The sequence below is a fragment of the Melospiza georgiana genome, chromosome 15 (assembly GCF_028018845.1).
Source record: "Melospiza georgiana isolate bMelGeo1 chromosome 15, bMelGeo1.pri, whole genome shotgun sequence".
NCBI lineage: Eukaryota > Metazoa > Chordata > Aves > Passeriformes > Passerellidae > Melospiza > Melospiza georgiana.
In genome coordinates this window covers 14,207,416-14,224,248 of record NC_080444.1, presented here as the reverse complement: position 1 = coordinate 14,224,248, position 16,833 = coordinate 14,207,416, and the positions used below count along the sequence as shown (strand labels likewise).

General features: G+C 40.5%; 1 protein-coding gene across 1 annotated transcript in view; it reads left to right on the top strand.

Annotated features, from left to right (window-relative positions):
• SLIT3 (slit guidance ligand 3) overlaps positions 1-16,833 on the top strand; it is a 495,630-nt gene that overhangs the window by 387,946 nt on the left and 90,851 nt on the right. Inside the window, exons 18-20 of the mRNA XM_058034755.1 lie at positions 588-731; positions 5,610-5,773; positions 8,294-8,426. Of these exons, the coding sequence (XP_057890738.1) occupies positions 588-731; positions 5,610-5,773; positions 8,294-8,426 (441 nt within the window). The remainder of the gene's footprint in view (positions 1-587; positions 732-5,609; positions 5,774-8,293; positions 8,427-16,833) is intronic.

Sequence of the window (16,833 nt, the reverse complement as noted above, 5' to 3'; positions counted from 1 at the left end):
GCACTGATTCATCTGCTACAAGCACCAAGCAAAGACCATTTTATAGAATGATTACTGGGTTTTGTCTTCAAAATTGATGATGATAATGACATTCCAGAGCTTGTGCCAGGTCTGGAAATCTTTCCTACAATATTCCTTGATTTTTGATGAGGATTCTGTTTTCTTCTATGCTTTTGCATTGTGGAATACAAAAAACCATCCAGGACATGAGCAGAAGTAATGCAGCCAGTATTGTTATTGTCACACACTTCTGGCAGTCTCAAACGATGTCTGAAATACATCTCAGCCTACTCTCAGATATTTATTAAATTGAGCCTTTAGGTTTTTATTTCAGGTTTGTCACTAGTAATAATTTTAATTGCATATTGCTTTCAGATGTGCAGCTCCCATCAGCCTCTAATGCTGAGTGGAAGAATGCATTTTAAATTCACAAGACCATGTTTATATGAATCTAACCCTCCTCTAGCTGTGCTCTAATTCAGCAATCAGTAAAACCAGAATGATTTCCAAAGCATCTCTTCGGTGAAGCACTTCCCATCCTGAATTATTAGCCAGTGGTTCCTAATTCCCTGTTTTAATCCTTGTAGGATGCTGAGGAGCAACTCCATCAGCTGCATCAACAACGACACCTTTGCTGGCCTGAGCTCAGTGAGGCTCCTGTCTCTGTATGACAACCACATCAGCACCATCACCCCTGGGGCCTTCAGCACCCTGGTCTCTCTGTCCACAATGTAAGTGATTTTATTATGGGACGAACATGGCATGGTGATGTTCTTCATGCTTTCCTTTTAAAAAAGACCATGTTTCAGTTTATATGGAAAACATCATCTAGGGAAAGAAAACTCCATCCTACTGAAATCACAGGTTTGGAGGATACAAGGTGTGATTTTATTTTTTTTTTTTTTTAATTGAATAGTTTCAGCAACTTGCAGGTCGCAGTCTCAGACAGAATGACTGTGTTTTGCTGTGTCACAGCCCAGTGCAACGTGCAGGAGAAGGTCATGTAAAACAATTTCTGCAGATTCAAAGAGTGTAGCTTATCACACACTCAGCTCCCTGAAGCTGCTTTAGTGTCAGAAGAGTCTGATTTTGTAAGAACAGCTTTCTTGGATTTCAGTTAAAGTAGTTAAACATCAGAAGTCTACTAGCTAATTCTTAGATTTTCAGAGCATCTGAAGAAGATAAAATAGTCAAATCTTACTGAATGTGAATGTGAAAATCCCAAACTAAGCTTTATTTTAATTCTCTTACACTCTTCAGTCATTCTTTGAAATATTTCCCATGCTTCTTAAATACTTTAAAATGCTTTTTTAGTGTGTCCATTTTAATAAAGTACAGACTGATAAATATGGAAAGAAAGTCTGCCTTTTGTTTCCAACTGTGAGAGGGGACCCTGGTGTTGCTGTTAATGGAAATTGTCTGTCTTGAAAGTACAGCCTAATTGTCCAGTCAAAATAAACTCACAATCCTATTGCATTTCAGGACTGGAAAACATTCTTCATCATGTTTGGGCAGAGAAAGATGTGTTGAATCTCTGCTGTTTTGTCACTGACACTTTCCCTTTGCTGTGGCAACTTTTCACCAACAAATCAGTTATCATTTTGGCATTAGTTCTGTGCAGCATAAGGAACACAGAATTTTCTTTCCTTTTACATTGTGCAGTCCCAAGAATCTCCTCAGAATTGATGGACAAAGAGAGAAACACAAGCAGATTATTTTTATTGACTGTTTTCAAGTCTCTGGTCAAAGCAAGAGGCACGTGCTGAAAGCTGTTGTCACTGTGCTGCAGGCAGTGCCTGCTGCTCCCCTGCTCTCTGAATCAGTCTGTGCAGCCCCTACCTTGCTTTCATGGAATTTTTCTTGTCATATTTTGTTAGAGAACAGCCCATTTTCTTTTCTGTGGAGAAAGATTGTTGCACTTTCTAGCAAGAGCAATTCAAGCTCGTGCTAATTGCAATGCATGGCTTAGGCACTGATTTATAATCCTGTTGGTTCTTAGCTGTGTCTTGGTGGAAGAGTTTGTTCTTTGACACATTTGCATTCTGTGTTTGGTCTACAGGCAGAAAAGGTGTGGTTTTGACTTCTTTAGAGCCTGAGTTGAGGCCATGGTGATTTTTGCCATACAAATGCAGAATTCAGCTTTGTTCATTTCATGGCAGTTCTCTGCTGTAGGTGGATTTATTGGATGACAAACACCACTGAAGTTAGATGGTGTGACTGTTTTCCCTGTTCAGCCCACACTTTGGGAGCTAATGGGGTACTGTAATGCCTTACTTTCACATCTATCAATGGGAAACAAAAATTCATGCAATGTTCCATTTCCATTTTTATATTGGCGTATTTGCAGCCCTAAAGAACATTGTTCCTTTTGTTCTTACTCTTTGTGAGTCAGTCTCATTGATATTCTAGAAAAACATGGTCAACTTTAAAAGTAATACCCTATCTAATGATTTTCAACAGAGGAAGAACATCTATTTGGTAGAAAAAGTTGCAATTTTTATTTTGTTGTTGGTCAAACTCGGCACTGTAGTATCTTAATTTGAAGTGCCCTTGCAGTTCTTCACAGAGAAAATTCAGTCATGTCTTTTAGTCCTTACACAGTCAAGGGAGATATTTGCAAGCAGAACTGCTTTTCCTTGAATTATATTAAAATAACTGCATGACTGCATAATGCCAGAATGACATAAAACTATTCTTGTATAAACTTAACCTGAATTCCAGAATATATTTTCAATCTAATTTCAAAACCATCCAGATGTTTTCCAGCATGTTTTTCTAACAGGTCACTAGAATCCATTTAAATAGTTAATATTCTATGGCTTCTTTGTAATTTTGAAGAGGCACTTGTAGTAGGATATACATATTTCATTTCTCAAGACTTCTATTTCCCCTTGATTTTTAAAATATGTCCACGTCCTTGAGTAAACACTTCTGAATTTAATGTTAGTACAAAATCTCTGCTAAAAGTTTGATTGCTGTGTTTCTGTCTGAGTGGGTAAATCACTATTGTATGTGTAGGAACTCTGATTATTACTGATGAGTTTTCACATCAGTTTTTCTGCCCAACATTACTGTTTCTGATTGGAGAACTCCACTTGAATAGTCAGTTTCCTCAGTAAAGCTTTGACATACAATTAGCCTTTCCAGACTTTCAATTCCATTTCGAGTCAAGTAGGAAATCTCTTTATCCATGTGATAGTTTAAGGAGGGACTTCATCTTGCATTTCTATCAAAGGTTGCATCACAGCCTTGCCATGGAAAGAGGGACATGTGTGTATGTGGGGACATGTATGAACTTCAGACTGCATTAAAGCTAAAAATCCCTGCTCTGCATTTGGAAAAGGATAAAATATATAAGTTGCTAAAGTGGCAGATCACATGGAATTACTGACAAGATAAATTTCTTCTTTTTTTGCCTGGAGTGATTTGAATTTCTAAATGGGAGACTTGTTTATTTGTTAATTTTATCTGAAACAACCTATTTCTTTCTTAATTCCCAAGAAAAAGCATAATCCAACTTCTAAACTAAAAGAGTCCAAAAATTTTACCTCATACCTTAACCTGCCAAGAAGAAAAGGAGGCTTTGTGGATAGTTACATTAAGTCAAAACAATCTCTCCTCTCTAGACAGGGATAATTACTATTTCTTGATACAGAGCATTTTGTAGATGGAATGTTTGTGAAAGTTTTTGGTAAGTCTTGGTAAGATGCTCTCTAGATGTACAACATGTCCTTTACCCTCAGAGCTGCTGCTTTTCCAGAAACCTGATTATGCACACCTGCTGTTTGTTCCCAGTGGTAGATTACTCAGTTCTGAGGCTTTGTGTGATGGGAGCAGCTCTGTGAACATGATCTCACTCTCTCCCACCAGTGGAACAAATGGCCTTTGAAGCACGGCCTTGCTCAGAGGTTCAGACATTTGGTTCAGGCACTCTGCTCATGCCAGAGTCTATCAGGGCGGAAAATATACAAAGCATCCTGCATGTGGTCCCATTATGGATTAAAGAGAATGGAAAACAATTCAGGAGGAAAGCAGTTAGAATTAGAGTATTGCTTTCAGTGCTTTTTTGCACCTTCTGTATGAAAGCTCTTGTGTAACCTGTTGGGTTTCTCACCTTTCTGCAGCGTTTGAGTCTTAAGTGTGAAGCAGGTGGAGTGTTTTTATAGCATTATGCTGAGTTTTCTGCTCTCCCCAGCTCTCCTTTCTCCACAATGTCCATAAGCCTGTGTTAAATCCACGTGGGATTAACCCCAGAGCTCCAGGGCAGAGCAGTGATTGAAGTAGGCTGTGCTGCAGTGCTCAGAGCAGCTGTAAATCACATTGTGGCTCTGTGATTTTGGCCTAGAACCTACAGAATGTAGGAGCTGCTTTGGGTTTGCTTTCTAACTGCCCCACCTCAATTGTGCCACATGTTTTTGTCTTTAGTACTATTGTTTTCTGAAGGAATTGTTTGGCTGAAGTCCTAATGTGATTTTGACTGCATATTTAGGTTTGTGAAAGCATCTTGCAAGTGAAGACTTAAAAGCTACTTCAGCTGCTACACCTGCAATTGAAGTGCCTGTTCCTTACCTTCAGATTTCTTGTCTTAAAAGATATGCTACGATTTAAAGAAATTTCATATTTCTGATCATATTTCTGATCATATTTCTTTCTGTACTACCAAAATACTAACTCTTGGGCTCACTCAACATGATGTGAATATTCTATCAATATGAGTTTAGAGACTTCATTTTGCATGCACAGGCCCTGACAGCTCATTCTTCTTTGTGACTGAGTTTGTTGATTCCCCCTCTCTGTACATGGCATAGACAGCTCTCCTTTTTACCAGGGAGCTCAGCCTCTTCCCTTCAGCTGCACTTTAGTTAGGAAGGAGCTGCTAAGCCAGGCTCTGTTCAGGCTCCATCCCTCTCATGGAGGCACAATCAGAGGATGGCTTTGGGGGCTGCACACCACAGCACCATGCCTGGCCCGCAGCTCTGGATGGAAGATACTTCAGGAGCTGCAGCAAGATTTGAAGCAGACCCCACAAAGTTCACAGGGCAGCAGAATAGATGCTTTTCACTAAAGGTACCCAGACCTGAGAAATCTTCATGAGTGGCTCAAGATGACAGTGCTGCTATATATATCTACATATCTATATATGTACATGTACAGCACTATCCTTGCTGTTTCAATAGGAACCCCAAATTCAGCTTGCCAGTGGCTCCCTCCTGGCTCTGGTTTGTGGGGGACAGAGGGAATGGGAGTGCTGGGGCAGGTACATGGTCATGGTGAAGATCATGGGTGCAGTTTGTGAGTTGAGTTTAGATTTGGGTGTGAGCTGTAGCTTGGGTTGAATTCCACAATAAATCCAGCCCTGGTAGTGGTGTAAGTATGTTTAAATAATAATTTTAAGCAGTTTGGTTTATAAACATATATTTATATATGCATAATTATATATATTTTAATTATAATTCCAGCCCTACATAAAACCTGCATCTGCAGGATGGAGTAGGGATCTCACAGGAACACAGGAAAGAGCCTGGACTTGGAGCCCCTCATCTTTCTGTGGTTATTTCAGTATTTCTGTATGTTCATGTGTAATGGAATCATGTTTTGTTCACTTTCAGTAATTTGCTGGCTAATTCCTTTAATTGTAACTGCCATTTGGCCTGGCTGGGGAAGTGGCTGAGGAAGAAGAGAATTGTCAGTGGAAATCCACGCTGCTTGAAACCCTTTTTCTTGAAGGATATTCCAATCCAAGATGTAGATGTCCAGGACTTCACCTGTGATGGTAAGAAATTCCAGTTTGATTTGGCACTTGTGGTAATGTTGAGAAAGCTCCTCCCTACCAAGCCATGCTGCACAGTAAACATTTTGGTTTGGTGGTGGAAGAAGCAGCTACCTAGAGCTGAAAATCACTGTTCTCTATCAATGATATATTTTTATTCTTGATTTCCAGTTTCTGAATTTCTGCTATCTACACCTAAATATAAGAATTAATTTATTAATACAATACATTAAATTTATTGTAGATAAATGCCCTGCTTTGTCTAATCCTGGTGCAATTCTGGGCCTTCCTTACTCTTAGTTAACACTCTGAAACCAGTGGGACTCTTGGCTTGCTTGGAAAGTCTCTTAGATTTGGATAATGTTCAAGGTCACCAGTAAAAGGTGAATACAGGGAAATAAAAAAGAACCTTAGCCATTATTTGAAATGCTTCATGCTTTGATGGGTCTATGTGAGTTTAAAAGAAAATTCTCTGAGATTTCTTTCATTCTCCAGGTAGTTGTTGTCTTCTGGTCAAGAAACTAGTAAGGAGAACATTGTTTGATGAATGCCCTGCTAACTTGACTTGCAGCTTGTTGAGACTAGAGAGGCTGGAGGTGCAGTTAGTCATACCTCTAAAGAGACAATGAGAGTGATACAAGTTCCCTACTTAGAGTAAAAATTAATTCCTGTCCTAGTCAAGCAATCTGGCAACAGGCCCAGGTTCTTGAGCTCAGAGCTCAAGAGACCCAAGTTTAGTCATAAAAGAATAATTCACTTTTAATTTGAGAGAAAAAAAGCCCCAAAACCAACCAGAATCCTGGTCCACAGACTGACATTCCCCACTTGGGAGAAAAGAAGAATCCTGGTGCACGAAATGTCATTCCACAGTTGGGAGCTTACTCTGTCAGGCAGTAACTTGGAGTTGAGGCAAATGGAAAGTAGGTGGTGGCAGGGTGTGAAACACAGAACACAGGGGAAAATTAAATATGCTGAAAAAACATGCTCTTTCTGCAGGTTTATGAAGGACTTTGAATTTTGTTTCCAGTCATTAAACTCAGTAGGGAAGAAAAGAAAAGAAATCTTCCCAATTCTTCTGTAGTCTGGTGGTGCCTCCCCAGCCCTCTGAATGCAAATGATTCCTACCCATACATTCAGGAGTAATTCTGTTATCTTCTACCAGGACTTCCAGTCTTTTTCTTTAATCTCAATGCTCATGGGTGCTTCCAGCAGAGAGAAGGAAGAAGCAGATCTGTCTCGATTAGTCCTTGCATCATTTAGGAGGAAGGAGCAGGCTGGGAGCCCTGGGTCTCAGCTCGGGCTGCCCGTGCTCACACGCAGTTTTGTGCTTCCCCTCCCTGTCATCCCCAGAATGTGCCATAAGTGTTTCCTTTCACATCCATGTGATACTGCAGCAGCCATGTGCCTTATGTTTTGCAAAGCCTGTTGCTTTTGGGGAAAATCCATGCTTTAATGTTCTGAGCTTCAAAGCGCTGCTTTCTACTGCAGAAACCCTATTGTTCTTCAATTACAAGATTTAATCTGCTGTTTATGGACCTTTGAAACCATTTTTGAAGAAAGTTGATATTTTCAAGTGTGCACAGATGGATTGCCAGCAGTTGGAATTGTGCTGCCTCAGTTTGTTGTTTGCCTGGTTATCGTTGTTGAAAACAATGAGGCTTTACAATTCAGATCATAAACAAAGTGCCAGGCTGACTTTGAAAAGTAAAAATAAACATCTAAAATCTGAATTTTAAAAAAGTCTTCCAAAAGGAGAGCAGATAGGGGATGTCATCTCTCTAGATGAACTTAAGGGCAATGTGCTGGTCAAGCTCTCCATATCAGCTGGTGGGGGAAGATTTGGGATTCATACATTGGATTGCACTATAATTTGCAGAATTACAAAGTAGATTCTCCTTAGGAAAAGAAATATTTAAAATATATTAAATAATATTTTAAAATATTTTTATTCAGTTTATGAGCTGTTCATGTTGCCTAGAGAACTTGCATGAGGGCAAGGTGATCCAAAGCACTGGATCTAGTGTAAAATGGGAAGTAAAAAATAAATATCTTTGGTAGTGATGAAAAGTAAAAAATAAACATCTAAAAGCTGAATTTTTAAAAAGTCTTCCAAAAAGAGAATAGATAGTAAATATCATCTCTCTAGATGAATGTAAGGCCATGTGCTGTTTAAGCTCTCCATTTCAGCTGGTGGGGAGAGGATTTGGGATTTGTGCATTGGACTGCACTATAAAATTTGCAGAAGCAGCAATTTAGAATTATGAAGCAGCTTCTCCTTAGGAAAAAAAATTAAATATATTAAATAATGTTTTAAAATATTTCTATTCAGTTAATGAGCTGTTCATGTTGCCTGCAGAGCTTGCATGAGGGCCGGGTGATCCAAAGAGCTCTCGTGTAAAATGCTGTGATGGTTACCCTGGATTCAGGCTGCCCCTGCCTGGTCCTTGTCACCAGTTGTGTTCACAGTGGGTGCCCTGGGCTGCAGTGCTGATTTCCTCACGCCCTGCCTCTGTCCCTGCGCAGGTAATGATGAGAGCAGCTGCCTGCTGTCCCCTCCTTGTCCTGCCCAGTGTACCTGTGTGGACTCGGTGGTTCGCTGCAGCAACAAGGGGCTGCGCATGCTGCCCAAGGGGATTCCCAAGGATGTGACTGAGCTGTAAGTTACCCTTTACCTCCCCCCTCTCTCGACAAGTTCATCAAACTGCATCCCAGAGAGCCTTTGTGGGTCCCTGGGGGGTTTGCCTTTGACTTTTTCATCTGTGCTCTGGTGCTTCCCATATGTTCTGACCATTATTCTTATTCTTATTTGTCCCTTGACTGAATAAATCGCTTTGTAATGGGAACAGAGTTTATCTGTCCTTGTAGCCATTAATTCTGGGTGTAGGAACAAATGCATTTATTAGTATCAAATAATCCTGTAGTGCTTCTGTGAGAGCCCAAGCTCACAACAGGCAGTTTGAAGGGATGATGAAAATATGTTCCTGAGTTATGCAGCTGTGAGCTAATTATCCTCTGAGGAGATTAAAAAAAAGGGAAAAAAGGAAGCTGGTGGTGGAAACAAGGAATTCTTTTCTCCAAACCTCATGAAATGGCTAAAATAACAGATAATTAGATTATATTGCAAAGTAAATTCATCCTAGTCTAGAACCATCTTTCTAGTTGTCTTTTCATCCACGCTTCAGTAGGAATTTATAGAGGATTTTCTTTCCATGGAAAGAAAATATCCTGGTGGAACTGCTTGGCTTAAGCAGTTGGCAGTAGAAATACTGAGCTTTTCCCCTTTAGGCCCTTATTCAAATCTATCCCAGGTGAGTCATTACTGAAACTTGTTACAATCTCATCAACATTTCTATGTGAAAATAATTGGTTGAGTTGGTTGGTATGTTTGATGAATTTTATAATGAACTAAAATCTGGTTCTGCTATTTTCTAGTAGTACCAACTATTATTTTTTACTCCCTTCCTGGGGGGAGAATGGGGTTCACACTGTTTTTACCAGTGCTGTGGACAAATACAAGGCTTTGTGGGTGAATGAGGGTCTTGGAAGTGCCTGGGGTAACTCAACATGGAAACTTTGCAATAATGAATGCATCCTTGCAGCACTGTTGACCAGGGCATGGTTAATGGTGAATTGAATTGCATTGAAAGGCAATTCCTGGCCTGGATTCCTTTATATATTGCCATCAGTGTTAAGAAGTCTGCAAGGTCATCTCTGCTCTGCTTTTGTTCAGGTTTCATTGCGTTCAAATGTAACTTGCCAGCAGTAAGGTATCACAGATGTTACTTTGATTTCCACTGCCACACTGAGGAATTTTTATGTTTAAATTTTGCATATTAAGTTCTGCTGATACTATCTGATACCCTGATGACATGGCTTTCACAAAAAGAGTAAAATTAATCTCACATTCTTAAAAACTGCTAAATTTCTTAACCATTTTTTGGCAAATGAGGCAATAGCCTGGAAGTGAGCAGTCTGAGTTCATAGGAGTTTACGTGACTGTCTTCTTCAGCAGGAGCCTCTTGGCTGTGCAAAGCTCTAGTTCAGCTTTCTGCTTTCCATCCAGAAATGTGTCAGCAGAACACAGACAGCCATGGACTGCCTGGCTCTGAATATTTCATATTCTGCAAATATAACCTTTGAATCTGTCCCAGCTGTCTCAAAATTCAATCCTGATCTCATTCTCCTCTCCACTAACATAAACTGAGCTCCTTATTTGTTTCTAAACCAAAAGATGGGTTGCAGGTACTGAGGCATGAAATTTCATGTGTTTGTGGAAACTGTGACAAGAATGAAGTAAGTAAATAAAAAATAATCAATCTTGCTTGCCTTTCTTCTGCTTCCAGGTTGAGACAGAGATATTGCCCATAACCTGCTGTATCATGCAGGTTACCAGTGTGAAGTTACACATTTTTATTGGTCTGTGTTTGAGAATTTCCATTGTTGCTGTGTTAAGCAGCATCTCCAGTGGGACCCAGCCTGTTGTCTCATCTTGAGGACAGCTGGAACCTGGCAGAGGGAACCCAAAATCTTCCTGGGCACAGGGTGGATGAGATTTACCTCGTTCAGCTGCCCAAACCCAGAGTCTCAGGTGCCAAGGAGGTGACAGGGACATGCAGGACTCCTGTCCCTGTGTCCCACAGCTCCCTGCCAGAGCAGGGACAGAATGCACAGGAGCATCTCGGTGCATTCAGTTTTTATGAATGCACCAGTCTGACATTTATAACCTTCCATTGCTGATGTACTCATCTGCCAGGCACATTGCTTGCAGTGCTTTTTATTAAACTGCAGTGCTTTTGTGCAGCATGGTTTAAGAAAAAGAGCTGTCAGGTGTCTGCTTAAACCACTCTCTTGTGGCTGAATGTAGTCTTCTCATAAATTTCTTTAAATTCTCTTAGAGGTCTTAAAATAGTCTTAAAGGGGGAATCCTTTCCTTGTAGCAGGTATTAAATAGCACTGTGCAAAAATAAGCATACCTCTATGTAAGCATACAGGCACACAGGGGAAATGTTGCCCTTTCTGGGTCAAATTTCACTGTACACTCAGCAGAGAGGATCCCCAGCAAAGTTTTATTGCAGGGTGGACAGGAGACACAGGCTCACTCCTTTCAGTGCTCATTCTGAGTTTCTGTTTCAATGTATATTTAGACAAGACATGTGAAAACCATTATCTCCTTCACATTTAGAGCTGGGAATGATAGGAGACATCCCTGTGTTTGGTTTGTGCCACCCTTGGGAGCAGGGATTACCTTGGCAGGGAAGGCTTCCATCTAGAAAAGAGCTGAAAAGATCACTCAGTGCTTCTTAGAGGAATGATGATGCAAGAAACTTCTATTTCCCAGTTTTTCCTTCGGAAAACCCTGTCATCATGGGTGAGCTCTCTTCCAGTTTCTTGGGAGTAGGAAAATATTCTGTTGTTTCTTGCACATTCCTTCACTGTATATTCCTCCACTGTATATTTACATACTGCCTACATTTTTTTCCCACTGTTTGTTTGCCCTGAAGAGAAACCTTGGTTTTTTTGAACATATTCAGTTTTCTGCTCCAGATGTTCAGAAGTAAAATGTTCATGCAATGAAGTAGTTTGGAACTCAGCCTTGCTGCTGCTTAGTGTTTTAGGCTTTCCTTTAATTCTGATTTTTTCCCCTAAATCTGTTTGAACTTAGTTTCCCATGCTCTTTCTCCTTTAATGTATTACCTCAGTGTGTGAACACTAGATTTTTGCCTTTTATTCACAAAAGTATAGTCTATTTCTAATAAAGTCTTATCTGACAGCATCCAGCTGCTTTTATGGACCTACAGCAAATAACATTTTGCACTGGGGGAAATCATTGGAGGCAATTATGTGGACAGTGTGCACAAGCTGTAGCATAATGAGTGTGGTGTGTTTTAGAATAAATATGTACCAATCATGTCATCTCTAGACTCCAAATGTTGTCATGACACTGAGCTATAGGACAGCACTGGTGGGATTGTTAGAAAAACCTGCACTCATACATCACTGTTAGGGATTGTTTTCCCTTCCATTTATATCAATGCAGGCCAATATTTGCATTACTTTTGCCATTTCTCTTTCTCTCCTCACAAACCTTCTCTCTCCTATTGCTGCTCCTTGTTCTGCCTGGTAGGTTGGTGTGTTTTACACATCAGTTGTCATATTTATTTGGAGGTATTTACCACCAATCCCAACCCTTTTTTTCCAGCTTCCAAGGCACTTGTGATTTCCTTGTGACTAAAACCAGTGGCTTTTACCTGGGCTGTGCTGACCAATGCCTCAAATATGCCCACAGCAGTTTGGATAGCTGTGGATTATTGTAACAGTTTAGCACCATTTTTCAGCTTGATCAAAGGGAAACTGTGGAGTGAGATATTTGATGAAAATCATCTGCTTGAGAATGCAAATTCTCTTGCTTGTCTGGCAATTCACACTGTTCTACACAATGACCCCCAGCACAGGCATCAGGAGGTTTTCCTTTGATAATAAAGGAGATAAACAATTAGGTTTATTTGGTCCTGCTCCTTTTCTGCAGAGGGGTATTCTTCCATTGAGAGGAGGGAGAGTTCTGGAGAGGATATTTTAGTTACAGGTGTGTGGTGGGTTCCTGTTGGTTATTCACTAGTGCACTTGCTTATTTTCTGCTGTGAGGTGGGATTAGGAGAAAGGCAGAGCAGGCTCAAAACTTTAAAAGAGTATAAAGAGAAATTTATTAACTAAAAGAAAAATTAATAAGAATCAAAACAAAACCTTCGGGACACTTCTCTCTCTACAACATTTTCTTTACCCATGACAATGTAAAGAAACAAAATGTAAAATTTCAGTCCATTTACTACCTCTAGAATAGTCTTTCTTCAGTTTCCTTCTATTTCCTCATGAAATAGAGGAATTAAACTGCATTTCAAACCTGATAGTTTGGAAAATGTAAATAATACCAATATTATCAAATAATGTGTTCAGTGACTGGTAAAGTTTGGGTCCATATCAGAAAGATGACATTAGCACTTGCAGAGACTAAAATTTAACTTTCTCTCCAACACAGCCATGTTTGTGTGTCAGACATGGAGGTTGTGCTCTGATGTACAAATACAGCAAAACCCAGAGTCCAAATTTTCCAAAACTTATGATCCAAGATTCATATTTGAACCTAGAACCTAGATCCACACTTAATTTTTGTTTCCTCTCAAGAAACTCTAATTGAAGCTCTTAAAATTCTTGTTTGTGGATGTTTCATCTTTCACAGTCCAATTCTTTTCTAGACCACCATCTTTAGGAAATGAAATTTGACTCAACATTTTAGGGTAGTGGGTATGGACATGAATAGTTTTGGCGTGTAGCTTAATTTTAGAGCTACATAAAACTGCCAAGTATCTTGGATTTAGTAATGTAACATTCTTTGTGGAATATTTGAAGAAAAGGTTTTGTGCCTTTTCAATTACTGCCTGAGAAGTGACTTCTCTCTCCAGTTTCTCCTCTTAGCACGGATTACCACTGCAAGTTTGACTTCATGGCTGAATAGACACCTCAGCTCAAAAAGGATTCCAAGTAATTCAGATTCTTACACGATGCTCTGGCACCTCGGGCTGGTTATATCACCTCCAACCCAAGTGGTTTCAGTACAGAAATAGGCAAGTTGGGAAAAGAGCAGCTGTCATCTTTAATGCACAGTTTTTAATGTTTTTTGTGCAATGTTGGTGTGTGTGAAGGATATGGATGAGCCCTGGGGCTGCTGCAGCCCTGTCCCACCCTGCCAGCCCCCCTGGCCATGCTCTAGAAGAAACCTGGCCAGGTAGGAAGGTGGTGGCTTTCATTGAGGGCTGAACATGTATTTTGGGATTTTCTGGTTTGGTTCTTTCTCAGTTTTTGCTCTGGTAATTGCTTGTTGGTTACAAGTCATTAGTGAGACTTGAGGATTCTCAGCAGCATTCACAGGGTAAACACCAAAAACCTCCAATCTGATATTTAAACAGAGCCTAGAGACCTCAGGAAGCAAATGAGGTTGTTTTGGATAGCAGTCAGTGTCTATTTTAAGGCAGCTGACACTCAGTCTTGACTCTGTATATTAATAACTTGATTCCCAGAATTAAAATTAGACACGTATTTTTCTTCATTCATACCAGAATTTCTTTGCATACCAGACACCATGGACATGATATTCCTTTGGCTAAAGACTGGAAAGAATTAAAAATTTAATCTTCCTTCCACATTGACTCTTTTATGGCCACATTGACTCTTTTGGCCATTATGGCCAAAAAGCCAGAGCATCTGGAGCTTCATCTCTGGTGATTTTTTATTTATATAGATGCATTCATAAATACACAAAGTTTTGTGTCTCTGGCCATTTGCCCTCAGGAATAATTCCTTTATTTCCTGTGTCCAGCTTCCAGCCCCCTGAGCCCAGCAAGGTGGGGAGGGGGTGCCCTGCACCCCCAGCCCTGACAGAGGCACCTCGAGGTCCCTGCTGCAGTTGTTTGCCCCAAATTCTGCATCCCACATCCTCCTGGTTCTTGGCAAGCTCTTCTGCCCTAAAAGCCTTGCTTATTTCAAATTCCCTGCACTTAAATGTGCTTTCAGAATGAATGCCTTCAGCTTGGAAAATGCTGCCACGTTTTGGATAATGGGGTGAGAGGTTTAGCAGTGGTGAATTGTTCTTATGGACGCATGAAAAGTGTGTTATCAGTGCTTTTTCAGAGTCAAATTGTGTTTATTCAGAAACTGTAGCACTGGTATGAGTATTGCAGTTTTCTGCTAGCACATTTATATAACCATCAAATTGCTGCAGAGCACATCCAGAGCTATTCAGAGCAGATCTTCTGTAGGAGTTTAACTCCAGGGGTCTGCATGTCTGGGTTAGTCTGAGTCATGAAGCACTGAATTAAAATGTGCACCCTTGACTTTTGATTGCCCCAGCAAGCAGATGAGGAGGAAAAAAACTTTGGCTCACTACCATGAGTTTGTTTAAATTGCAGGCTGTTTCATATTGAGATCAACTAGAGAATATCCTGAAAATATGTTCCTGAAGAATTCAACATATTGCAAGAGTCTCCTTTCCTAAAGGAAAATCATATATAACTTCCAAATACATAATACATGACCTGCTTTTGATTTCCTTTAGAAATCCTTAGAATTTTACATTTGGAATGAAGACTGGAACCTTACCCTGCCCTCTTGCATGGGTTTGAGATTTGTGATTTTCTGGGATGAAGGGGAAGGCACAGACTCCCAGCATCCTTCTGCATGCACAGCAGACCATGGCTGGGGGAAAGAGATGTGGTTTGCCCTGTTAGAAATGTGTCATGCATGTCTAAATACTGATAATCTCCAGTTTATAGTGGGAAATTACCAAGGACCTCCATTTTCACCATAATTTATAACAGATTCAGCCAAAATGAAGCAAGTGGCTTTCCACTTGTGGAAAATGTGGATTTCCATGGGAGGTGTAAGGGTGGCACAGCCAACCTGTCCTGTGGCTGGTGAGACTCTGTCCCTGCTGTGCTGCCTGTGCAACTCTCTCACTCATTGGAGGGGAGAGATTAATTAGTTCAGTCGGGTTTTTAATTGAGGAAATAATTTCTTTTGGTTAAAAAGTCATAAGCTGGTGTTCCCACATTGTGCAGCCTAACCCTGGAGAGGATTGAGGGGATCTCCAATGTATGTCCAGGGGAACTCTGCCAGGATGGGATCCTGTGCACATCCAGAAGGGATAACTGTGAGCCTGGCTGGAGCAGTTCAGCTGGAGTTCAGTACAAAAGAGATTTGAAGCAGCAGAAAATGTTGAGAGGTCATTAAGCTGAAAAAAAAGAGGTGGGGGAAATAATACCAGCTATAAAATATATTATGTAAGAAATCCTGTTGGTTTTTATAGATTCTGGTTTTTTGAATGATATAAAAATAACGTTTGTGGGAAAATATTCTTGGATTTAGTTTACACAAGTATCTCTGTGCTGTTACAGTTAATGTAGAAGGGAACACAGGGCACAAGGATAATCTATTATTATTGCTGTTTGCTATAGTAAGTGCAGAATAAGGAGGCCTGTTGCCAAAGACAAGGAAATTGTATGTGTGGAATAAAAATTCCTAACATGATTATCAGATTCTGTTTTCAGCAGCAGAGGCAGCACATGAAGTGTTCTGGTGTCTGTGGGCTGCATTTCCTGGCTACACTTGATTGTGTTTCAAAACATTCCATATCAATTTCCTTGCCCCGTGTCTGCCTCAGGAAATATCCCTGCAGCACCATGTAAGGAAGGGAAATATCATTTTCTCTTTCATCCCACCTGTGGAGGGAGGAATGCATTCCTCCTGCACGGAGCTCTCTGAGCAGGATGGGTTGGTTTCCCAGGCAGATGTTGATTCTGGAAGATGTCTGGAGAAACACCTTGGCAGTGCCATGGTACCACAGTAGTCACTTTCCATTGGAGCTTTATGACTTTGCTATCTCCCAGGGGTACCTAATAGCCAAGGTTAAGGAACAAACCCTCCAGCTCTGTCTCTGTTTTGTTGTGATAAACAGGGAAACACCCACATCCCCTTGCTGCCACAGTCAGCTGTGCAGACTGGAGTACCCACACTATCTTTTAGGCAGGCTTTTTAAAAGTATTGTGTTTTTTCAGGGGGTTTTGCTGTGATCATGTTTGTTAAGTGGAGAAAAAGTGCAAAATGGAGGTTCTCTTTGCCTTTATGAGGACTTAGGATTATCCCCAAAGGCTTTAGCTCTTTCATGCCTATGTCTGCATAGAAATAAGTTCAGTGGTGTCTCAAACACTGAAACTTCCACACTGGAAACACAAGGTAGGTTGTTAAATATATTTAGTGCACATAGAAGGAACCTCTGTTCCAAGAGAGTTTGGTCTTTGCTCTTTAATTTACATCAAGTTTTCCTCCTGTACCAGCCTGCTGTGAAAAGGAGAGGTGAGGAGGGTGCATTGCTGTGGTGGATGTGCCACAAACTTGTGGATGTTTGTGTTGATGCTGGAATTAGTGGGACCTTTTGCAGCACAGGGATCTATCTGGGAGTCCAGCTCCTCTTCCCTTTCTGGCTGCACAAAAACCTTCCATGCCCAGGACAAATG